At 43.0% G+C, this 25481-nt stretch overlaps 3 protein-coding genes across 11 annotated transcripts; 1 reads left to right on the top strand and 2 right to left on the bottom strand.

The window, feature by feature from the left end:
• Nucleotides 1–5329: 5329 nt before the first annotated feature.
• Nucleotides 5330–14836, bottom strand: LOC142031693 (uncharacterized). Its single transcript, XM_075029387.1, has 7 exons — nt 13872–14836; nt 12810–12966; nt 11609–11748; nt 11122–11314; nt 10376–10540; nt 9754–9860; nt 5330–8857 (listed from the first exon to the last, which is right to left on the bottom strand). The coding sequence occupies exons 1-6, from the start codon at nt 14834–14836 to the stop codon at nt 9759–9761; spliced, it is 1722 nt and encodes a 573-aa protein (XP_074885488.1). The 3' UTR covers nt 5330–8857; nt 9754–9758.
• On the top strand, nt 14332–25348 carry PHOSPHO2 (phosphatase, orphan 2). Of its 9 annotated transcripts, XM_075028485.1 has the most exons (4): nt 14360–14468; nt 22176–22358; nt 22442–22603; nt 24024–25348. In XM_075028485.1, the coding sequence occupies exons 2-4, from the start codon at nt 22226–22228 to the stop codon at nt 24749–24751; spliced, it is 1023 nt and encodes a 340-aa protein (XP_074884586.1). In that variant the 5' UTR covers nt 14360–14468; nt 22176–22225; the 3' UTR covers nt 24752–25348. The 9 variants fall into 9 exon arrangements, with proteins under 9 accessions (XP_074884592.1, XP_074884586.1, XP_074884595.1 ...); XM_075028491.1 differs by lacking the exon at nt 22176–22358 and having other exon boundaries at nt 14332–14468; nt 22410–22603; XM_075028494.1 differs by lacking the exon at nt 22176–22358 and having other exon boundaries at nt 14366–14468.
• On the bottom strand, nt 16028–22867 carry LOC142031289 (cilia- and flagella- associated protein 210-like). Its single transcript, XM_075028481.1, has 9 exons — nt 22816–22867; nt 21434–21660; nt 20968–21141; nt 20680–20873; nt 19584–19740; nt 18444–18583; nt 17407–17599; nt 16912–17076; nt 16028–16415 (listed from the first exon to the last, which is right to left on the bottom strand). Exons 1-9 carry the CDS (start codon nt 22865–22867, stop codon nt 16101–16103), a joined length of 1617 nt encoding a protein of 538 aa, XP_074884582.1. The 3' UTR covers nt 16028–16100.
• Nucleotides 25349–25481: the final 133 nt, after the last annotated feature.

The raw sequence follows: 25481 nt of genomic DNA, 5'->3' as shown, positions 1-25481 counted from the left end.
ACCCTGCCTCAGTTGCTAATTACTGGATGCACAGAAATGAAACAGACTGCCAGAATTCACAGTGGGTGTCAGAATAAGGAACCAGGAAATCCTCTCTATGTTTTCTGCTTCTTAGCAGTCTATGAGAAAACTATTGCAGTTTTCCAGTACTGTTTTTTGGGGTAGTTGAAGCAGACTCTCAAGCAATGTTTTAAGACAGGCTCTTCATTATTTTTTTTGAAACAAAAATTTGCTTTCCTTCCGGCATCCCTTCATTCTAAAGACTGTACTGTGAATTCCTCCTCATTCTCTACTAAGCATGTGTCTTCCTCAGACAAATTCCTTCCCTTTTCTGTTTTGCTCTCCTACCTCTAGGACCCACCCCTCTCTTCCTCGCCACCACACCTTCATATGAAAGAGAAGGAGGTTGGCTTGTGTTGCTGCAGGAGTGCCTGCATGTGTGCCATCATCGAAGAGCAGTTGGTATGTGGTAACTTAACGTAGTGGGCTGAGAGGAGGATAGATCTGGTACAAACTCCAACACTTCTTTCAGTCCTTTGAACTATTCACACCAAAGGCTGGGAAATCTTGAAATTCCTGAAGAGAAGTGACAAGTGTTGATGTAAAGCTGTGTCAAAGCAAAACAGTTTTAATAGTTGATTTTTTTGGCAGATCTTTGAGTGTATGAACATAACTTGTTCTGTCTTTGCTATGAGTTCATCAATGTTTTTGCTCTATAACCCACTTTGTGATCTGTGTGTGACTACAGCAGATTAGCAGAATTGCTGAAACTTGGCTTGACACTGTGATCCAGTTGTTATTCTAAAGGAAAACAAATAGTTATGTCTTGAAAGCAAAAGAAAATACAGGATTGTGAACAACATAAGCAACTTTTTTCAGGGAAGAAAACTGGAAGTGTGTAGTGTTACTTTTTAGGAGAGTAGTTAGTGGACCTGCTTTGGCTATCAGTTTTTTCCTATGTTTTAGTATGAATTTTGCATTGCAGTGGTCATTTTATGCAGAATGTGTAAAAACATTTCCCAGGTGGATGTTAAGCTGTTGCTTAGAGCAGTGAGCCCAAGACCTGTACAGTGTACCTGTTCTGTGTGAAGCCACTCTGAACTCTGACTTTGAAGAAGATGTAGTACTATTTCGGGGGACTGTAGTAAGAAAAAACTAGGAAGTTAGGCTTAAGAGAATTGTATGGCAGCTTGGACAAAGGCTTCCTCAGTGCATTTATACTGTGCTATGCATGCCATGTGCTTCAGAGTCTCATTTAAAAACTGTTTGCAATGTTATTTCATTATTTTTTATGGAGCTTACACACAAGTGAACTGTTGCTGAAGAAGTATGTTTCCACTACTGAGAATATTCTTGCCAGTACCACTGAAGCACATATAAGCATGCGAACAAACAAAAAAACCTCAACTATGTTGACTCTGCTATAGAAGAGGCGAAAAAATGCAAGCAGTCAGTAGTAAGGCAATCCATAGGAATTGTTAAAAAAAGTTACAGTGTCTTTAATTTAAAATCTCAAAATGGAGATTACATCCATTGTAGTTTGCAGTTTTGTGTAACTCGTTATTTCAAAAGACGCGCTTGTATACCCTTTCATATGGATTTTTTCTTTGTTACAGTTCAGAAATTTATTTGTACAAATTAAACGAGCTCTAATTCTTTTATACCACGTTAAAAATTCATCTGAGTTGGTGGCACATACAGTTTTTCTTGTTTTTAATGTACTTTGTCAGAAGTTGGTTACATTTAATTGCACATGGTGGGATACACTTGATCTCTTGATGAGTGCATGCCTTGCCTGTATCGTATTTGATGGTAAATTGTTTTAGTGCTGATCACTTTGTTTAAACTGAAACTCAACAGTTGTGGTCTTGTAAGAGGGAGGATTTGGCAGATCTGTGCTTTTCTTTATCAAACTGGAAATTGAGAATGCTGATAAAAATTCAGTGGGACTGAAGCACAGTCCCATGGACGGCAAGATATCCCCAAGCACCAGTGAGCTCTTGCTGCTTTATGAGGCACCGACTACTGCTCTTGCTGTCCTGGAACCGTTTCTTCCCTGAATGGCAGTTTTCCTGTTCCCAGCCTCCCAGGAACCACCTTGTGTTGTAGTCACAGTGTAGCTCAATCCCATCTTTGGCAGCTGTGTCACAGGTCATTGGCTGTTGGCTTAGAGAACTGAACTGTAAGCATATTTGAGCTTACGTGTACCAGAGGTAATCAAAACAGTGCTCGTGGTCTTTCCTTACGAATGGGGGGGGGGGGGGGGGGGAAGTAGTACATTTAGAGAACAGCTTTTTCTGTCAGTACCCCAGAACTGACCTTACTCCAGAGAATTTGTGAACCTTAAGACCCAAGGTAAAAAGAGGGCAGGGAGTACTGGACTGACTTTGTAAGCATACATTTAAGTGCATGTACAGGCTTGAAATAATTTCCAAAAGTTAGACATGCATTCTCTGTGGGTTTGACAATAGATACTAACATTTTACTAATACCATACAGCCTATATATACATGGAATTCTGAATTTAGTATTGGCAGTAGCTTTCCAAACTTTATCAGAAAGAGACCATTATTTGATGTTGGATTTTCTGGGTACTGCCATCAACTCGGAAGCGCAAATTCTTACTGAGGGTGGGTGGATATAATGTAAGGTTATGTAGACATTACTGCCTGTAAAAGATGTGTTGCTGTCTGCTAATTCTTTGACACAGCCATAGTGTTTCAGTTGTTGCTTTGTTTTTGTTTTTTGTTGTTGTGTGGTTGTTGGGGTTTTTTTTTAAGAAAAGAAAAAAAAAAAGGCTATGGTTACCTTTTAACCCTTTCTTCTATCCAGTTTTCAGATTTTTAACCTGAAATTTCTCACTTGCTACCTGAAATCCCCCACTATGGACTTTTCTTGCAGTGGTCTTTGTCAGATGCCCTGGAGAATTTGCAGTGATCTCCTAACAATGTCTAATGTGTAATAGTGTCAGTCTGGCAAGTGAATTTTAGATTAATGTAAATCATAAAAGAAGCAGTCCTTTAGCTGCCTTTCCTGGAACTGTTCATTTATTGAAGCAAATAAAGTATTTTTGGACACACTTTCTAGGGGCATAGTAGACTCATTGCTTGTCTGATTGACAAAAATGTATATCCCTGCTTTTAGGACTTTCCTTGTAACAGAAAACCTAGAGATATCCATACTATGCTTTATCAAAGACCTCTCTTTTAAATCATCTATATATTCTCACTCTCCAATACTTGAAGAACAGCTTTGAGAAAACGCAATAGTATTTTAGCAGCAGCTATGACTTAATTTTTTTTTTTTGTCAACTTAACCTGGAGGATACTAGTGACAAAATTAACCTTCACACTTCTAAAGTCAATGTGATAGAAATGTAAAGAACTGTTACTTGCACTTTCCTTCTTTTGCTGAAAATAGTAATTTTCCTAATGCAGTATTTAACTAAGTTATTCAAGAAAATGCGTATCAAAAAGTCTGTGAACTCTGCATTTTGCAAAATTTGCATTTGGCACAATTCTGCAGTTGCCTAGGATAAAACTTCAGCTTTCCGTTTTGTTGCATATGTACTTCTAGTATTCTTATTTCCTACCCTTGAACAATTCATGTCATTAGGAACACTGTTCTAACAAAACTTGTGTTGCATAAAAGCAAAAAGTAATAGTCACCTGCTTTAAAAAAGAAGCTATCATACCAAAGTTTTCTAATTTTAGTATGAAATTTCACAAAAGGAATAGCAGTAATAAAATATCATAAAAGCGGTGAGTTTAGATAGTAAAACTACGTAAAGGTACATTTTGTTTAAGGACACTAATTCTTTATCATAGTCACTGTTCAAACAAAATTATGGCAGTTAACATGAGTAAGTTCAGAGGACAGATCTTAAACTGCTAAATATGCATATGATTGGCTTTAAATTTATATTTGTATTCATAAAGGTTCTAATATTAACATTAAAAGGACTAAATAAACTGAATTAATGCAGCACCCTTACTTTGAATTGAAATTTTGTAATGTGCAAAGCACTTAAGGAAACTTGCTATTTTTGGCAGGAAGTTAGACATTTCTACCTTTCCTGTATGTATCCCTATAACTGTATATAAAAAGTAGTCAGTGTGTGGCTTTAGCCATAACTGCTAATGAAAAGAATGGTTGGAAGGATTGGAAAGAAGTTAGGCCTATTAATTTATAATCAGTGGTAAGAGGAACTAGCTGATAACTGGTTTCCTTCACCAGCTAAAAGAATTGTGGTTAATTATACAGGTAGTATTGTGCATGTAGTAATCAACAGAGTATTTGGAAACCTCAGTCTTTTGAACATTTTGTAATTTGTAGTTTCCAACAGGGAAGATGATCCAGTTTTCAGCAGGAGAGTAAGTTCTTGATATGAAATGTACAACTTGTGTATTAAAGTACTTCTCAGAAATAAATGCTTTTTTGCATATTTGTTAGTGTATTCCATACGTCTGCCATGAGTGCTTCTTGCAATATTACTTAGCATCTTCTGTAGAGTAATACTCACTTCTAAGTCACATGGTGCAACCTGTGTGTGTAAATGTGCTTCTGAGGGTCAATCTCCAGCCTTTTAAAGTGGTAGTACTGTTTGTACCGATTTATAAGGTATGGTGATTTGATGTCAGAAAACTACCTCTTCAGTTAAACTAAGATCTCTACATTTTTACTGAAGATGTGACTAGTCAGATTTTTGTTCCATGCTAAATTGGTTAGTATTGAGTTATAGATGGAGTTGGAGTTTCTACTACAGAAGGACAAATGACAGTCTATTCACTATCTATATATTGTAACACATATAAAAATGCAGCTATGTAATGCAGCTATGTAATGAAGCTGAGCTAGTGTCTTCACTGATTTTTTTTTTGCTAGTTGCAAACTTTGATCTTGTACTTACACAAATATAAGGTGTGAAGCAGAATAGTTTGCAGTAGTTACAGAACTACCTGTTTGATGATGTGAATTTAAATGTAATGGTAGGACAGCTTACAGTCAGTTTAGAACTGAGTGAAAGAACACGTTTTGATCAAGAAGTCACCTACACTAGTATCCCAACCTGGCTGTGCTGGCAGCAGTGCTTAGGAGAAAGCAGGAAAGTGCTTTTCCCATTCCCTAAGGTCAGTTTAGAAAGCTGAGTACCAAATACACACAGTCTTGCTGCAGCCATAGCCTTCACATAAAGATTGAAGACTCAGCCAGTGCCACAACTTTTCTCAAGATAGTATTCCTATCTTCCATTGCATTCTCCAGAGTAAAAGTAAGTAGAAAACTGTCACAAATAAAAGGTACACTCAACATTGATCTTGTTACAGACAGATGTTTTTAAACAGTTTATTCAATTTTATTATTTGCTCAGTAAAAAAAAAAATTAAGCCAAAACATAAGCTTTGAATTAGTCTGCAGGCCCAGCAATACTCAAGGAATACAGTACAGATGAACTGATAGTGTATCTTTGGTTGTTACCTCTTGACTTCCTAGAAAGTGAATCTACTGCTTTGTTCCATAATAAAACTAGAGTAGTTACAGGTACAGTTGCAAACTATGGCTTGGTACTTGTTTCTTGCGCTGCAAGTTGAGTATAGGGAGGTTCTGGCAAATAACATGCCTTGGAACTTGCTCTAGAGTTAGCTTCAGCTGTTAGGCACGGAGGGGTTTTGCAGGCACATATAACTTGTAATGAGACGGGCTAGCTTCTTACTCCTTAGTAGATACTTCTGTAGTTGTCAGATGTATTTCTGCAGAAGAAAGAAACAGAGTTGAAGTCTTACTATATCATCAGTAACTGTTGTACAAATAATTTTATCTGCACTGATAGGTTGTAATTGAAACTAATGCAGAAATACTTGTCCTATAGTAGTAACGCAATAGTGAGCTTTACCAAAGATAGTCCAATTTCTCCCTTGTCCACTATGCCACTGTACCTGTTGCTGGATTTGTACTTCCTAGATCTCAGTAGTCTCATACCTTTGATCCTGTCTCTGGTCTACTCAGTAACTATTGCTTGTTTCTTCCAGTACATGTTGCTGCTTTCTAACCTTTGCGTGTTTTTCCTTTACATAGAAAAGGAGTCAGACGAGGTGCTACTCATTTGAGAGGGACAATTACTATTACGTTAACAGAGATGTAATGTTGAATTTTATTGGACCTGCAGTTCTGATGTTCAAGCTGTTCAGCACCTAACAGAATCATGCATTTCTCTGGATAATGTATTGGAGATGAGGAAACCCACAGCTAAAAGTGCTATGCTGGTTTATGCAAGACAGTATCAACCAGCTATGAACAACTATACTTTAAGACTGCTTTCTAGAGATTGGTTGAACAGATTAGAGGGCAGGTTTGAATACACTTAGGTATCAAGCTTTAATGCCAAAGGCCATGATATACCAAAACAAAAAGCAGCTTAGTTAGTAGTGGTGGCAGTGCAGGAGTGTAAAGGGAATGACTACACATGTTGCAAGTTTAACAAAGCCTTTAGCACAACTTGATTTATTTTAAATAGAAAGGAATTAAGATAATTACAAAGACGACATCTCATATGGTCTTGTCATACCTCTGGCCTTCACTTCAACTCCCTCTGAAGTCTTAGCCTTCAGAGAGGAGGGTTTTTTTTGTATTGGGGTTGTTTAGGGTTTTTTGAGAGCTATTTATAAGTAGTCAATTTTTCTTCTCTCAAAGATGCATTGCCAGAACAAGAAGGAAGATTACAAACTAGTTATAGCACTCTTCCATTCAAGAGATACCAGAAAGGTGTAACTTAGTAACAGGCATATGAAAGAATTTAGCTATTGAAACACAACAAATTTGACCTAACACAATGAGTGACCTTTGAAAAAAAAATTTTTCTTTTCTTTTTCAGGAGCATACAACCAGTCTGTACTGGGACACGAAACTGTCCATCCTTAATAGTCCCACGGTGCCAACTCTTCTGTTCATGGGTAGTTTGTTTCCAGGTAGGTGTCCTCTTCAAACTTCCTTAGAGCTGAGCAGTAGCAAAGACTGTAATGTTAAAAGAACTTGAACAGAACTAGTAACTCCAACCTGGAACACTACCTAACAGTGAAGAGCTGCACACTGAGTTAACTCAAATTCCCTTAGGATACAGGGCATTTTAGAAGGCTTCTCTTCCATTTCCTAGGGAGGAGTTGTATTAGATCCATGACAACAGTACTGTCTTACTTTAGCCATGCAGGTAGCAGTTGTGTTACTGTTGGGAGAATACCATGTTAGACCCTGGAGGCCCACGTCCTCAAACTTAAGTTGCCATTCTACTTCCAGAGTTGGGCGACAGGTTTGGAAAAAGTGCACTTTAAGATCTCTGTTTCAGTCCATCTGAGGGTTGCCTTGCATTTCTAAGGTCTTGGCCTTCTAATAAGGCCAATACCTATTATGTTTCTCATCTGCTACAACCTCCTGAAGCAGCACACCATCTGAGAGGGTGCTTTGTTGAGCAAAAACAGTAATTAAAGTTTACTAGTCAAATTATTTCTCAAAGCATGTTCTGATTTGCTAGCTCTTAATTAAAACTTCTGCTAATAACTAATACAAGTAGTGACACTAGGCATTAGGTTAGAGGTACCTCTCAATGAGCAGATTCTTCCAGGTCAGCAATTTCCCTTATCAGCTGCAGTTGATCTCCCTGTATTTTGTTGCCATATTTAAATGGTAGCTGAAAAGAACCTCTGGTGGTCAGCTACACCAGCCTCCTGTCTTACATGGGACACCTTTAAAGCCTTCACAGGTGGCGATTCCACCACCTCTGGCCATTCTGATCCAGTATCACCACACTCTGCTCCTGGTGAAGCAGGTTTTTGTGACTACTCAGCCTGATGTCCCATGTCACAATTTGTTCTATCAGTCACCCAACTCTGCTGAGAAGAGTTTGGCTGTGCTGTTTTTTTAACTACCCTTCAAGCACCTGTAGGCTGTTAGTGAGCTCATTCCTTAGTCTCCTCATTGCCAGACTGAATGAGCCCAGCTTGCTTTCTCATCTCAGTCTGTTCAATAGCTTTCAACTGCTTCTGTTTGCACAAGGAGTTGTTCTCTTAGCCTATTCCCTGTCTTTTCTTCCTGTTTTCTTCAACATATCATAAACATCAAGCTGATTTTAGTCTTCTGTATTATTCCTGTAAGCAGCTTTCCATTCTTGCCTTTCATGTAGGACAACTGTAAAAGACAATTGTTACCAAAATGCTTTCTCACTGAAAGTTTTAACCTCAAGTATTTCTTCATGTTCTTAAAACACTGGAGGGTTTTTTTGCCTAGTTTTATAGAGGATTACTAACTAGGGTTAGTCATTTAAAGCAAGCACACAAAGCATGCGCGTCTCAAAATCAATGGAATAAAGTGACATAATGATTTATGCTGCATTTTCTTCATGCTGAATTTGGGTAACTAAATCCATATTTAGCCAATGTGTTTTAAAATTACACAGGATTCCTACTTCACTCTAGGTATACTGAGTTTGGTATTTGGAGATGTTCAAAGTCCATGGTGTTTGTACCCCTTTTAAGCAGGCTGTAGACTTCAACTGCTGCCACATACATAATCTGCAGAACAGGGTGTTTCTTGAAGCTGAGGAGGAAATGAGGCTGCAATCCACCTTGCTTCTTGCTGCTGTGGAGGTAGATTAAAACCCATTTAACTCACCAATTGCATGGTAGTGAGCATGTGCAAATATGCACTTAGGGATGCATTTGGAGCATTATCAAGCACTGCAAATTTCAGCACCACTTCTGCTGTAGTCAATGCTTCTTCTCAAGGCTCCAGCTTCTGCTATCAGAAGGCTTTATTAAAAGTTTCCATTCCTTCTGCTTGCTGAAAAAAGCTTGAAGTAGTAAAAGGAGCACTGGCTCAGAGAGAAGGGAAATAAATTTTTCATTAGTGAACTATGAAAAAAATGTATTTAGAGACAATTTCACAAGTTAATTGCCATGTCTTTTTTTAAAAAAATAGACAGTTTCCAAAATCAATTACTCCAAGGTAATTGGAAATAATTCTGTGTGACTTTTAGTTGATAGTGCAGCAACATCAGCATTTTAGTTTAGGTCAGAAGTGAGTTATTGAAATGAGTCTCTTGATTGTTCCTACTTACTGTGCTTTAGTTCACATTACAGAGCGATCACAAACTGGACCCTTTAAGATGAACCTTAAACAGGAAGATGTGCTCCAAACAGTGATGGGCATTCAGCCCTGACACCAGGCTAGAGCTTTTCTGGGCAAAACCTCTGAAACACATGCATCACAGGTGTCAAGTTCTTACCAGCAGCCTCCTCACTCCACAAACAAGCCCCTTATGGCCCACACTAACTGACATGGGTACAGAGAGTCAGTCAGCTCCAACCAGCTATGTCCTGCCATCCAAAACCAGCACAGCAGCCCAGGCCACAGCAGGACTGACCAACCAAGACACTACTTGGGTCTGTGCTGGCTCTGAGCAGAGTTCTTGGCAGGGCTTTAGCAGCACACAAGCTGTAACACTCCTGCACAATGCCAAGTGTTTGCTCAGTCCCCAAGCAAGTTGGGGGCTTGCATACATTTGGCAGGAGGAACATGGATGGTGTTACATCAACCATCCTTCTTTACCTCCCTTCCCAAATTTTTTTTTTTTAATACTGCACATGTATACACTCCACCACTCTTGCAGTTGTCCTAGTTAGGAAGCCCATATCTTGTTCCCTCCTTGGATGCTCAAACAGGAGAATAAAAATTACATCCAGTAATGGCACCGATTCAGTTACTCACCATCTTTATTGCTGAAATGCTCGATCCTTACAAAAAGCAGCTTCTCTCTGAGCATCGTAGTCCAAATCTGCTTGCTTTTTCTGTTGTTTTTTTTCCCGCTTTTCAGCCTGATAAAGAAAACAGATGTGAGTAGATACCTAGTTGATACTTGTCAAATATCATGCCTTCCCACTTCTCTCCCCTGCCATACCCCCCACATAAAGGGTACATTGAATAGCTAGGTGAACATCAGCATCAGCTGCTGCTCTTCGGTGACCTGCCCAGAAGATACAAGAGAGCAGTAGTGGCATGGCTGAAAAAATGGCATAAAGACACAGGACAGGATGCAATCTGTCATTGTTGATCTCTTCCTTATTACCAGCCCTCCCAGGTAATCCTCCCAAACCAGCATGGGCCAAGTCAGCCTGGAAGAGGCTTCTGCTCCACTGCTCTGAGAAGAGGCTGGTCCCCAACCTCAGCACCTGCAGTGCACACAGGTTAAAAAAAAAAAAAAACAAAACAAACAAAATGCACACATCACACCCACAGCAAGATTCCTCTCTCTCTCTCCCACCCAGGAGATCTAGTACTATGGGTTTAGATGCATGGGGTTCTTACTGAAGGGGCTGACAGCTCTATTTACCATTTGCTGGATCTGAATTTTCTGCACTTCCATGTTTGCATCACGTTGTCTTTGTTTCTTGGCTTCTTCCGTTTCCAGGTAGATACGATCTGCTGTCATCCACTGATTACGCTCCTTCTCATCCTCTGCTTTTTCCTCTCTCTCCTTTTCTACTTTCATCTTCATCTGTATTTTACAAAATACACAAAAAAAAAAGTTAAGCAAGGAGCTAGCCTGCTAAGCTGGAAGTCATATCTTTTGGCAGAAGCAGCCCTGTATCAGCACTCTGATAAACACAGTCATTGTGACTGGCCAGTGTCCAAGCCCAGGGTTTTCAGCAGCCCTGGCAGATGTGCGTCCGACAGGGAAGTGGGAGAGGGAAAGAGGACCCCAGGAAAGATGTCAGTGGACCTGATGAAGCATGCTGATGCATGGCACCAGAGCCACCAGCTGTGATCTGGGCCAGGCTCCTCGGTTAGAGTAAGCAGTGCAGAGTCTGGAAAATGTTTGCACAAGTTATCAACAACTATAGAGCCTTCCAACTCTTAATTTTTTGAGAGGGGTTCATCACATGTACTGCTTTCACCTTTCTTAAGGAGTTAGTTCTGAAACTATAGACAGTTAATACAAGAGGCAGCTGCTAAGTGAGAACTTGCATGTGTCTCACTGAAGACAACTGTGCTAGAATCTACGGTGTTTCTGAAAGGTATTCAGAAGTACAGGTGTATATGACAGAAAGAATAATAAGAACAGACTAAGTTTCTTACCACAGTGGCTCTGTGTTCAGCAATAGATTCAATGATAGCCTTTTTTTTTGCTTCCTTCTCTTTGTTTTTCATTTGGTATTCATATTCTACCTCTGCAGCTCCTCTAGCAAGACGATCATCTTCAATTTTGCATGCCTCATTCATCTGTGCAGTTAGTTGTGCAAAAGCTTTGTCCTTATGCTTCTGCATTAGCCTGCAGGAGAACATGAGCTATCATAACATACCAGGATATCCACTCCAATTACCTGAGGCTCTGCTCCTAACAAAGCCAGCAATCCCATTTCCGCCCCCAACAGCACCAATTACTACTGGAACTGGCAGGCATTTCTTCTGGACTTTCTACTTCTTTTTCAAATTTTAATTACAGAAAAATTGCTTGCATCACAAAGTTCTGATTCTGCTGATGTAAAAATTCAGAGTAACATTTGTCACAAAATTCAATTGCAAGTTTGAATCTTGATGCTGAAAACTGTAGCCCTAGACCCACCTATTAGTCTCTGCATCTTTTTCTCTTGTCAGATCAGCCATCATTTCTTTTCCTTTGATATAAGCCTTAATCCGATCATCGTCATCATCTTCTTTTTGTTTCTCTTCAGCTTTAATTATTTTCTGTTCAGCTGCATACTCCTGTTTAAATGGAAAAGTACTGTTATTTTTATGTAGAATCAGATATTGGAAACATGAACTGAAAAAAAAAAAAATCTAGCAAAGACTTCAGGCCTAGCCTATATAAGAGTTCTTTGGTTTTATCAGTGGAGAAGCTATAGAAGATAGAAACCGGGAGAGAGAAGAGAATTCTCATGACCTACTTACCACAAACTACCACAAAAGTAAAATTAGTGTGTGATTGCAGCCCCAAGCACAGTATCTTTAAGTTATATTATTTCCTCTACTGCCCCACTGGCTCCAACTGTTCCCATCCTGTGTATTATTCACACAGCACTGACTCTGAAGGGCTCAAACAGTAAAAGTCTGTAGAACCATAAAAGCGTAAGGGACAAGGCATTTTGTAATCAGACAGAAATGGCAGTTATGAGTATATATAGCTTTTATTGCATATAAAAGGTTGGGGGCAAATGGGTTATGATTTTTATAATTGAGGTGAGGAAGAATACAGGGGAAAAAAGCAAGTAGGGTTTCAGTGGGAATTCTCTCCTCTTACTTTCTCACATTCCAATGAATCATCACAGTACCTCCACACTTCAGTCTCCCAGCTCAAGCAGGCATGGGGAGGGAAACAGTAGGTGTGGTAAGTAGGTCTTGACTAATTTTCTAAACATCTCCAATCATAAAGGGAAAGTTAAAGAGATATTGTCATATTCAGACTTGGGCTACTCCCTCTTCCTAACAAAGGAAAACGGGCTTAAAACAGCACAGGTACACGGAACCTAAATCCCATTTTCAAGTCAAGGACAATCTCCTTGCTGCCTATAGCAAACTTTTTCCATTGTAGACCAGCCAAAGCTCAGGTGCCACATTACAACTTCCAAGAGGCCTTTCTCAAAAGCACGGAGGAAAGACATGGCGTGCAACTCACAAGGCAGGCATATGATCCAATGCTACTGAAGCTGTCAGCAAACCTCCCATTGCCAGCACGCCCATTTATTTGTGGGCCTAATGCAACCCTTTCACTCCAGGCAGCCAAGGTGAAACAAACATTTTGAATTGTCCGCTTTCCTGTTACTTACATGATGCAGCCTCTGGCGTTCAACTTTTTCCTCCTGTTCCTTTTCTTTTCCTCTCTGAATTTCCAGTTGGTACAGTCGGTTCAATCTCTGTATTTGTTCGCCTTCTCTTTTGTCTTCTAGCTTGGCCAGATCTGCCTGATGCTTGTGCTCCTTTATTCTGAATCGGAAGAAGGAGTTGAATAAATGGGGTAGGGACTGTATGAAGTAAGGAACAGATACGGATTCTGCATATCTACAGGCACTTTAACAGTAAAAAACCTGATACTTTGAAGTGAAAGTAGAATATCGGGGATCAAAAACAGAATCATGTTTTTTAAAAGGCAGCTGCAAATCCTTTGGCCAAAGCTCAGTCCTACTGCAAGGGTGCTGGTTAAGCCTATACTAGCAAAAGCAAACATGATCAGCGTACGCACTCTAATATTAGATTGAATTTGATTAGCCTGTTTTAATTGTTAGCCCACCCCCTGTACAAGCTGGGCCTTTGCCAGCTAGTCGTCTTCCAAACAGTGCCACAGCACCGTGCAAGACGTGGCCACGGTCATCAGCCCGCGCTAGCGTGGGCTGGGGGAAGCAGCAATAGTAAAGAGTTTTGCCTTAGGGAGACAAGCCGCTTGCTCTCAGTGCCAGAACGCAGACCGTCTTGTTTCATTTATTAGGACAGGCATAGCCACTGGTAGCAAGAGACGTTTCTGAAGCTGAAGAACGGAGTTACGGAGGAACCGGAGGGCGAGGAGAGGTGACACGTCTTCAGCCTGACCACAGAGCGAGGCGGCTCAGAAACAATGGTTTCAAAGCAGCGAGTCCCGCAGCCCCAGCCACGGCGCGACGCCGGCGGGGCTGCTCCCGCCGCGGGAGGCCCGCCGAGGCGCGGGCCGGGCCCGCTCCGCCAGAGCCGGGCCGGGCCGGGCCGCCCCAGCTGGGTTAGCGCCAACGAACCCCCTCGTGTCCTGCGTCCGCGGCGCGGAGCTGGCCACGGGAAGATTTTTAACCCAAGTCCCACTCCCCCCCGCCACGCTCCTTAAGGCGCCGCCGCCGCCGCCGGGCAGACCCCGCCGGACTCACTGCGCCAGCTGCTCCTGCGCCACGGCCCGGCGGTCCAGGTAACGGCCGCGCTCCCGCTCTGCCTCCCGGCGGGCGGCGTCCGGCCCGTCGCGGTCCATCGTCGGCCTTTCTCCGCCGCGGGCCGGCCCTGCGCCCAGCCCCCGCCTCTCCGCCAAGCGGCAACGTCTGCCGAGAGAGAGACGGCGGCGGCCCGGCTGTCCCGGGAAGCCGGGGCTCGCTCTTCCGCACGCAGAGAGGGAACAAAGGCGGCGGCCGCGGCGAGCAGTGCCCGCGGGAACGCCCCGAGCCCCGCTGACGGGGCGAACAGCAGCAGCCGGGGATGAGGGAGGAATGGCGCGCCCGGTGACGCGGGTGTTATAGCGGCTCCGCCCGGCCCAGCGCTCCGCTCCGCCCCGCCCTGGGGAGCTACCGGCGGGCACCGCCCGTTCCTTCAGGCTGTGAGGGTCGGCCCGGCTTGGTGGCGCGGTTCCCGCCCTCGCCTTCCTCGGCTCCGTCCGGGTCGGGCGGCAGAGCAGGTCCGAGCAGCGGCGGTCACCGCGGAGGCCCCGTGCGGGAGCCGCCCTCCTCCGCGGCCGGTTCGTGAAATACCCGCAGGCGGTAAGAGGCTGCAGCGTCCCCATCTGCCTCTGTCTTTCTGCTCCCACCTGGGCGGCTTTTCTTCCCGCTGTCGTGGCTCTGCGCTGCGGCGTCCCGGCTCGGCCTGGCTCTGTGGGCTGCCGCCTCTGGCCCGTGACCTGCATCCCGCTAGGCCTGCCTGTAGTTGGGGGCGTTGGAAACTCGCCTTTCTCCGTTACTGACCTGAGAAGGTGGCCGCTGGGCGCTCTTTTCCGGGAGGAGAGCCCTTGGCCCGGGGAGCTGGGTGAGGGGGCCGGCCCTCCCCCTCCTTCCACAAGTTCCTCCTTCGCCCTGGCTGGGAGAGATTCCTCGGGGAGGTGGCTGCTGCACTCGGGGAGCAGTGCGTCCATCTTGCATCCAGCTGTTTTACGCCGCAGGGCAGGTAAAACCAGCTCTGCTTGGCCCTCAGCTTGCCGGAGGGACCTCGCCTCCGGGTAGCCATGCGTCCTGCTCAAAGCCCTGTGCTTTCTTCAGAGCCGTTTGCTATTGGCAGCCAGGCTCAGAAACCTGAAGGCACACAGAAGACCCATTTTCCAAACCTTTGTACAAAACTCTCCCAATTTTATTTTTTTTAGAACTTGCGTCATTTTCTAGTTTGGCCAACAGAGACGGGCAGTTGCAGGGCTGGAACAGAAGGTTGTGTGCAACAAAGCAAAGCTTCAAGTTTCTTGAGCTTTGTTTCCAGTGGACCCCAGAATAGGGGGATACCCTGTTTAGACCCCAGGTTACTGGTGGAGGAAGTCAGTCTAGGAAACCCTAACTCTGTCCAAGGCAGGAACATGGTAGTAAAATTTCAGCAAAGAACCTAAGCCTAAGGAGTGAGATGTGTGTGTGACTTGGGTGTTGGGAAAGTCAGCTGAGGAATCTGAGAAACCATTTTAGATCTGGATCTACTTACCACAGTCTGAATCATTGTTAGTCTTTTTGAAAGAACAGTCCAACTATGTTGTCTCTTGTTGCCATGTTCTTCTTGTAGTAGCTGTTTACAGCTATGCTGGGACCTATTTGTCTCCTAGGTGACCTTTTAAGGGTTGCAATCAAATCACATTCATATTTTCATATAATATAACTAATTTATAGCATGACATTTGTTTTAGAGGTAGTTGCAAAATGCTGTAAAAACTGCAATAACTATTCTGACTTTCACATGTATTAGTCCCCTGGAGATTCTGGTTTTTTTGTTCTGGTTTTTTTTCTATTACAAGGAATACTGAACTGGCAGTAGGCTAATGAAAAATGTGACCTTTTGTACTGGGAATTCATATCCCAGGCCTGAAAAACATGGGACGGTGAATTTTTAGAACAATGAATAATAGAAGTATAACCATAATAGTGAGCTTTTGGCTGGAATGGGTTACACTGATGGTCAGTTACATATCATGCATTCCTGTCTCAAGTTTAATAAACTAACTTTCATGAAATACAAGCTGAGGATTTTTGAGAATACAACCAGTTCTCTGGCAACCTTTTTTTCTCCAAATGGACTTCCAGATTCATAACATATATTCGATGTAGATCCTTTGCAGCTTAACTCTGCCGGTAAGGTTCAAAAGATTTTTTTTTTTTAACCACATGAAAACTGCTTCTGCCTTTCCTTGCTGGATAGTCTCAATGTTATTTCATGTTTTTAACTTCTTGAGCAGGAGTACAGCTACAACAAGGTAACTGGCCCCCAGCACCATCTTGTGCTTGAAAACTACTATTTATTCCTTCTCTTCCTCTGGAAAATGGCCCGTGTCCAAGTCCTCTTCCATCTTTGGATGCTTTGAGAAGAGGATAAAGATGGTGTGTAGTCTTGGACTCTGATTCAATTACTTGCTTTGCATAGCTCTGAAATTCACGCTCCTTAAAAAGTGCAATAGCCTCTCTCTGGATAACATAATCCAAGTCTGCTTGCTTTTCCTGCTGTTTTTTTGCCTGCTTTTCAGCCTGATGAAGAAAAGGGAATAACAAAGCTTAGTATTTCTTTCACAACATAACTATCCCTTAGAGAGGGTAAAAGCTTACAGGAGATCTGCGGTGATGTTAGTTGATACTAGGCAAATATCATCTCTTCTCTCCCCTGCCCTACCCCCCACATAAAGGGTACATTGAATAGCTGAGTAAACATCAGCATCAGCTGCTGCTCTTTGGTGACCTGCCCAGAAGATACAAGAGAGCAGCAGTAGTACATAATGGCACAGGACGGGATGTGATCTGTCATTGCAAACCAGCCTTGACTTGCACCACTGCTCTGAGAGGAGGCTGGTCCCCACACCAGCATATGCGGAGCACACGTGATCTAAAAACCCAAAACCAACAAACAAAAAACCCCAAACAAAACACAGCAAGCTTCCTCTCTTCTTCTGAGGCAGGAGCTAGTGCTGTTGGTTTAGATGCATGTTTCTTTCTAAAGGAGTCGACAGGATACAGCTTTTCTATTTACCATTTGCTGGATCTGAATTTTCTGCACTTCCATGTTTGCATCACGTTGTCTTTGTTTCTTGGCTTTTTCCGTTTCCAGGTAGATGTGGTTCTTTTCCATTAACGCATGAAGTTCTTTTTTACCCTCTTCTTTTTTCTCTCTCTCCTTTTCTACTTTCATCTTCATCTGTATTTTACAAAATACACAAAAAAAAAAAAGTTAAGCAAGGAGCTAGCCTGCTAAGCTGGAAGTCATATCTTTTGGCAGAAGCAGCCCTGTATCAGCACTCTGATAAACACAGTCGTTGTGACTGGCCAGTGTCCAAGCCCAGGGTTTTCAGCAGCCCTGGCAGATGTGCGTCCAACAGGGAAGTGGGAGAGGGAAAGAGGACCCCAGGAAAGATGTCAGTGGACCTGATGAAGCATGCTGATGCATGGCACCAGAGCCACCAGCTGTGATCTGGGCCAGGCTCCTCGGTTAGAGTAAGCAGGAATAAGAACAGGCTAGGTTTCTTACCACAGTGGCTCTGTGTTCAGCAATAGATTCAATGGCGGCCTTTTCTTTTGCTTCTTTCTCTTTGCGTTTTTTTTCTTGTTCAGCTTCTTTTTTTGCAATGTCTTTAGCAAGACGATCATCTTCCCTCTTTAATGCCTCATTCATTTGTACAGCTAATTGGTAAACGATTTTGTCCTGATGTTCCTGTGTTAGTCTGCAGAAGAACATGAGCTCCCATAACATACCAGGTACACATCTGGGTCTACCTGAAGCATTACTGCTACCAAATTCAGCAATCCTGCTTCTAGTCTTCCTTCCTCTTGCCACACAGGCCAGCCCACCCACCCAACTCCTTGATCTCCTTGTGTTCCCCCTGTTTTTTTGTGGGTTTTTTTTTTAATTATCTGATTTAGCAAATAAATCTTCCCTGTATTCTTGTAACATTAGCTTTCTGTTGCAATGAGCTGGATCACTCAGTGGGGAGTCTGCCTAGCATCTTGCCATCAGGGCAGAAATGTTGGGAGTGTTGGCCAGAAACAGGAAGAGAAAGAAACTCTTAGGTTGGCTCAATGGTATTGTCATGCTGTACCCTCAATGTTAAATTTATAAACCACCTTCCCTTAATAAAAACCCAATATAATTAATACAGGTGCCTAGTTAAGAAGTCAAATTCTTTTTCTTTATCTGGCTCAGGGAAATATACCTTATGCCCAAAAATACTTTCATCAAGGATTTTAATTGTCTTTAATTGTTGAGGAGGTGGAGGCTTGGCAGACCATATGGAAAAATCACTGTTCCCAACACACTGGTGTAGCACTTTGCACTTCTGTAAGTCTTTGTACTTTGAAGGACGGAGAGATTGCTCACACACACACCTATTACTAAGGAACCTGTGAAAGAATTTCCTTTTTCTCCTGAATTCCCTACTCTCCCTATCAATAGAATTTAATTTTTAGAATAACTGTGGTTTGTGTAACATCATCAGTCTGAAAGATTTGAAAATGACCACAGTATAATTTTTAGTTTGTTTACAATTTTTACTCTAGCTTTGTACCTACCTGCGCATTTCAGCTTCTTTCTTTTTTATCAGCTTGGCAATAGTTTCCTTTGCTTTAAAATGAGCTCTAATCCGATCATCTTCTTCCATTTCTTTTTGTTCCTCTACTGCTTTGATTATTTTCTGCTCAGTTACATGTTCCTGCATGGGCAAAATGGTCCTGATATAACAGATGAAGTTTAGAAAATCTGGGCCTGGGGTAGCAACTTAAAAGAATCACTCCCTATTCTTTGTGTTTCTTTCAAATAAAGAAGAGAAGAAAGGGATTCTCAGTACTTCCACTTATGTCTGCCTCCCTGTTCAAACGTGCATGAAGAGGAGATAGTAGATACGAGGGAGGAGAAGGGGAGTTGAGCATTGAATAGCTGCTTCTCCAGCCCATTACACAAAGAAATTGCTATGCAATGCAGCGAGCATTATCCCTTGCTTCCATTCACACACATGGGAGAGGGGGATGTTGAGAGGAATAGGACTGTGCAACCCCCACCAACACACACACAGACTGTGTTGCTCCTGGCCCACCTCATCCAAAACTATCCCAGTCTAAGAGCTTAATCCAAGTCATAGCTGAAGCGTTTTCTATACTGTTATGTAAAAAAACAGCTGTCTTTTGCATGCTGGCCAGAACTGTTCTGAAGCGTTTCTAGTTTGCATTTAGCAAGTTGCTTTTAAAGATGAAGAGAGAAGGCAGCAGGTCTTGACTATATTTCTAAACTTCTCCAATCATCCAGGGAAAGTCAAGTTAAAGAGATATTGTTATGTTCAGTCTCAGCCTATTCCCTCTTCCTAACAAAGAAAAATGGGCTCAAAACAGCAGGTATGTGGAACTTAAATCCAGTTCTCAAGTCAAGGAGAATATTCCTTGATGTCTACAGCAGACTTTAATCATAGACCAAAGCATCAGGTGCCAGTGTCCCTTCAGACAAGAGAAGAGACCTGCCTCCAAGAGGCCTGTCTCAAAAGCACAGAGGAAAGACATGGCCTGCAACTCACAAGGTAGGCATATGATCCAATGTTACTGAAGCTGTCAGCAAACCTCCCATTGCCAGTAAGCCCATTTAGATGGACGAATGCTATTGTTTCACTCCAGGCAGCCAAGGTGAAACAAACATTTTGAACTGTCTGCTTTCCTGTTACTTACATGATGCAGCCTCTGGCGTTCAACTTTTTCCTCCTGTTCCTTTTCTTTTCTTCTCTGAATTTCCAGTTGGTACAGTCGGTTCAATCTCTGTATTTGTTCGCCTTCTCTTTTGTCTTCTAGCTTGGCCAGATCTGCCTGATGCTTGTGCTCCTTTATTCTGAATCGGAAGAAGGAGTTGAATAAATGGGTTAGGGACTGCATGAAGTAATGAGCAGATACAGATTCTGTATATATACTTGCACTGAAGAATGTGATACTTTGAACTGAAGGTGGGTAGAATATCAGAGGTGAAAAATAGCATCATTGTTTGTAATGGTAGCCCTCAATCCTCTGACCAGACGTGAGCTACATGGTATGCTCATAGTTTGCAGTCTAGTGGTAACAAGTTTTATTTGGATGACTTATTAGCACCATTGCATTAATAATGTTCTGGCCTATCTCTGCAGCATCCTCAATGAATAAGATTTCTCCAGTAAGTCCCACCATATCTATGCTTCTCCTTCTGGGCATGCAGGCAACAGCTCAAGCTGGTAGTGTTCTACACTAAGTTTTGCAAGGATTTATGTGTTGGGCCTGGAATATGTGAACCTAGAATGTGAACCCTTCTTCTGCCTTAGGGATCTTGATTCCTTCTATCAGACCACCATGGCCAGTCCTGTAAATACCACTGGGGACCCCTCCATAAGGTTTCTGGAAGAGCTGAAAGAATGGAGGTGGCAGTGATGCGTTCTCTTGATGCATTCCCTGGAACCTAGTTATGGGCAGATGGAAAATCTGGTTTAATCTTTTCATTTTCTGGAACCAAAACTAAATTAAAATATACTTTCAGTAACAAGTTTTGAAAAGTGATTTGACTAAAACCTGTTGATGCCTGTCAGAACTGATTTTACATGCAGACTGTTGGCAACTAAGAGACACTGCATATCACAGCTTTTCCCTTTTGTGCAAGGTCTTTTGTGGCACTCTGCATTTTTCTTTTAAAGTGTTGCATTTGTGAATCAAATGGTTAGTAATTTTCTGTAAAAACTTTATAGAATGTATTTGTGAGAAGAGAGCTTAAGTGAATAATAAAGTAGGGTTATTAATTATTACTTACTGTTCCAGCTGATCTCTGCGTAGTGCCTGTTGATTCATATAACACTGATGTGCCTTTTCTTCTTCTCTGAGAATAGCTTCTTTATGTTCATGTTCCTTTTCTTCACCCTTCTTTTTGTTAACATCTGACTTTAACTTTTTAAATTCAACTTGAGCATCTCTTTCTTTTAGGACCTCAGCAAGTAGAAGTGCACTCTGCAAGAGAACATTTAAAGTAATTAGCATGTTCAGAAGCATTTAAAGACATTCGGTACAATTTGAATTTAAAAATTCTAAGTTGTCAACAAACATGCAACCCTTTCACTCTTTCGTTCTGATAGTATAGGTAGGTTTTTGCATGATCAAGAGCCTCCTTCCGTTTTGCTGCTTGGAACCGTTGCTCTTCCAAATCAAGTAACTTTCTTTCTTCTTCTTCCCTTTCTTCACGTAATTTTTTGGCTTTAAGTTTCCGTTGTGCCAGGCCCTACAGTGCAGAGAAAATCAGAAATCACATTTAAAGCTCATGGATTAAAAACGTATAAACCATTCTGAAGGTGACATACTCAAAGTTTGGGGTTTTTTTTAATTTTGCATTTTAGCTTTAATTAAAAAAAAAAGTGGATGTTAGATGTTAAATGTATTTAAATGGAGTTTAGTTAAAATACATATTTAAAAGCAAATGTTAAACAAAGGGAGTACAGCTAGAAATGTTACTGTGAGTGTTTTTGCATATATGAAAACGAATCCCCTTGTTTACAAAGGTATCTTGTACTTACCATAATGGTATTGGGCCAGTCTTTTACAGCAGCTTTGGAGCGTAAGTGCATTTCTTCCCGTTCTTTCTTCTCAGCGAGGATGCGTGCTGCTTCTCTAGTTGTGCTGTCAAGATTGTCCTGAATCCTTTCCCATTCTGCTTTTGGCAATACCATTACCTGATGAAGATCTACTTCATTTGGAAGAAAATAGCCATCCAGAACGTTAATTTCTTCCAAATGATGTGGTGCTGTGCAGAGGGAAGAAAAGATACTGAGGTTACTTGATATCAGAAAATCCTATATTCAGACCTGTATCAGGATTTGAATTCTTGCATAATAACAATACTAAGTCATCCTTAGTAGTAGTTACTCTCCCCATCCCGGTACCTCAGAGCTAAGACAGGATATCTGTATCTGTAGTCCGTGGCTAGCGCATGTGCTTGGGCTGTGGCGCTGACTGATTTAAATGTTTGTGTGTCTCCTTTCCCATTTGTGTGTAGGTACAGGTTTGGCTTGTGGTAACTAAAGCTTTCCCGGCAGTACTTAGGCGTAATTCTGGGAACAGCAGGGACCAGGGAGCATTCCCAAAAGGAAAGGGAGAATATCGGTAGAGCCATTCTGCTGGCTGGATGAGGCAGCAGTTTGGGCACAGGCTGTGCTTTACCACCCTTGTCCTGTGCACTCATCACATTTACTAAAACAGGTGTGTTGTAGAACTGTTTCTTGATTCGTTGGAAAGATTAGCATTTCTTTGTTGTATTAGGCTTACATGCACGTGTGCATGCATAAATACAGCCTTTTTGGTGATCATGAATGTTTGTGAAATGGCCTTCAAACTGTCGCCAGTATTTTCGAAGAAAACGGCGCTCTGTACGGCGCGACGTCCTGTTAGAAATTCTCCTTGTTCATCTGATTTGCAGCAGACCTGCCGTGCCGTGTCTAAAATGTAAGGAGGCTTTCTCTTACAGCGATACTGATGTCCACGTCTGTTTTTCAGATGCAGCTGCTAATCGGTTTGTCTTACGACAGGGACCAGACCTGACCTTCTCCCTGGGCCCCAGGCGAAGGCAGCCTTGCCGAGAGTCGGCGTAGACGCGCGGCTGCTCCCCGCGGATGGGGAACTGCCGGGCGCGCAGCTCTTCGCTGCCTTCAGCTGTTGGGTGATGCCGTCTGTGCCTCCGCGGCTTTCAGGTTAGCTCTTCCTAGGTGATTCGCGGGGAGAAACAGCCTGTCTCGCTGTCTGCAGCCGGGAGAGCCGGGGGGAGGTTTGGGGAGAGCCGCCCTGGGCACGGGGACAAGGAGCGCCCCTGCAGCCTCCCGGAGCCGGGTACAGCCGGTGCGGCTGCGGGCTCGGTGCTGCCCTCCCCCCCCCCCGGTGCCCGCGGGGAGGAAGCCCCACTCACGGGCGAGCTGCCGCCTCCCGCGGGGGCGCCCGGGCCCCGCCGCCGCCGCCATGGCCCCCGGCCGCGCCGCCTGTGTACGCGCGCTGTTGCCGGGCGACCCGGCGGCGGGGAGTCACGTGACGACGTGGCCCGCGGCCGCCGGGACTCGGGCGGAGGGAGCCGGAAGCGGCGGGTGCGGAGGTGGGTGGCGAGCAGGGCGGCCGTTGGCGGGCGGCGCGCGCGACCCGCCGACTGTGTGCCGTTCCCTCACGAGCTCTCGGTCGGCTGCCGAGACCCCCGTGCGGTGCCGCCGCCTCGCTCGGCCCGGCCCGGCCCGGCCCAGCCCCTCGGGCTTCCGGGGTGCCCCCGCCGGGATGGCTGCACCGCTTTACCCTTCGGCCTGGTTGTTGCGCCCGGGGCGGGCGGCGGCAGCGGCAGCGGCTGCTGTTGTGCGGCGGTTGGGAGGGGGCTGCTCGTGTGGCGGCTGCTCGTGTGGCTGCGCGGCCTGAGCGGAGCCTGGGGCTGAGGAAGCGGCGGCGCTCGCGTGACGGGTGTGAGAGGACTTGTCTGTGAGGGAACGGCGTGAAGTACCGGTTGAGGTGTCTCCTGCTCCCAGGGCTTTCCGTTGCCCAGAGTTGGGCTGTAGGTGCTGAAGTGGCAGGACTACAGCAAGCAGACCGATTTTTTTTTTTTTTTTTTTCCCCGGACCCACACATGGCAGTATTTCTTTTCGTTAGCTGCTTTGATTTGGTGTGACCTTGTTAAAAAGACTGGCTCCATCTGTTCAGTAGTAGTTTCCTTCTGAAATATCTCTTAATTAAGGTGTTTTGCCAGGAGAACCCCAGTTTGGTTACATTGGCAAGTGATGATGGAGAAGTTTAGAACCGTTGGTCAAACTGATAGTGCATGAGTATTGGAAGATTGGCTGTGTTAGCAAGTATTAGTAACTGCAGCATGAGTTTAGGTACTTTCACATTATTTATTTTAAACAGAAGTTTGATACTGAACTAGAACTTTGACCTTTACAGACTGCTTTTTTTAGCTTCAGCACAACTTCCCATAGCTGTAGTGGCCATAAATAGTTTACTTTGTTTAAATATTTGTCCTAATGCTTCATTTTCTTGCAGAATTTTTCTCTTCTGAGCACAAGATCAGGGTAGGAATTCAGTACTTTTGTTTATATAAATAATTCTCTTCTTTTGTTTGTTTTGGAAACTATTTTCTGACAGCTATGAAATTTCTGTTGGTTTTTGATTTTGACCATACAATCGTAGATGAAAATAGTGATACCTGGATTGTGAAATGCGCTCCTGAGAAAAAGCTTCCTAATGGATTAAGAAATTCCTATCGACCAGGACATTGGACAGAATATATGGGCAGAGTCTTTGTCTACTTGGGAGACAATGGTGTCAAAGAAGATGAGATGAGAAGAACTATGACAACAATTCCTTTCACTGCGGGAATGGTAGATCTTCTGGGTTTTATTGGCGAGAACAAAGAGTTGTTTGACTGCATAATTGTTTCAGATTCTAATACAGTATTTATTGACTGGATTTTGAAAGCTGCTGACTTCCATAAGGTGTTTGATGAAGTGTTTACAAACCCTGCAGCATTCAGCAGTACTGGCTATCTTACTGTACAGAACTTCCATGCTCACCATTGTGAAAAGTGCCCTAAAAACCTTTGCAAAAGGAACGTTTTAAAAGAATTTCTAGATAAACAGTTGGAGCGAGGAGTAAGTTATACACAAATTGTATATATAGGTGATGGTGGGAATGACTTATGTCCAGTAATGTTTTTGAAGAAGGATGATATTGCTATGCCCAGGCAGGGGTATACCTTGGAGAAAAAGATTTCTCAACTGGCCCAGGATCTCAGTCCTGTAGAGTGTTCTGTTCTGGCATGGTCATCTGCTATTGACATTATGTCTTACCTGAAACAGCTTTTAAAGGAATAATTCAAATTATAAAAGGAAACTAATATAGTTAGTTACATCTTATCTTCCTGGGAGAGAAAAACTGCATGTGTATAAAAGCACAAAATTGTAAAATTGGGCTGTTATCTGAACTTATCTTTTTCAAACACAATATGAAACTGTTTATGTTCAATCTTGGCAATAGTGGAAAAGTTAAGTTAAAATGGCTTTCTAACATAGTACACATTCCAAGATAAGTGGAGAAGGGGTTTGCAAGAGGAATCGCTGTTATTCTTAGTCTTTCCCCCACATCCCCCCCGCCTTTACAGACTACATAACTGACCTTTTCTGTTCTACACACTTAGAGGAAGGAGTAGGATTAGTGCACAAAAGAATGAAGTTCTTTACTTAAAAAACATTAGGTGCCAGTAGCATGGTGCTGGAACTGTTGGCTTTTATACTTCTTTGATCAGGATAAATGTTTAATTTTGTAAATTATTTGATATGCTTGTAATCTGTTTGATCTGAAGATGCATTTATATTTTCAATATACTAAATATTTTACCAAACAAGGTTACTTTTTAATAGCTTGTTTTACCTTGTATTGTAAAGACAATAAAAGTTAATGTCACTAACAAAAGCAACACACCTGATTTGTGTAATGTATTCTGCTGGCCTGTGTCATCAGGCACCTGTTCTTGTAAGGGCCTGGAGAGAGTGAACACAAGTGTAGGTGTCAGCCTTTGGATGACACCTTATTTATGTTGTCAGT

The sequence above is a fragment of the Buteo buteo genome, chromosome 5 (genome assembly GCF_964188355.1).
Source record: "Buteo buteo chromosome 5, bButBut1.hap1.1, whole genome shotgun sequence".
Classification (NCBI taxonomy): domain Eukaryota; kingdom Metazoa; phylum Chordata; class Aves; order Accipitriformes; family Accipitridae; genus Buteo; species Buteo buteo.
The sequence above is the reverse complement of the archived record's forward strand: the minus strand, read 5'-3'. Positions and strand labels throughout refer to the sequence as shown.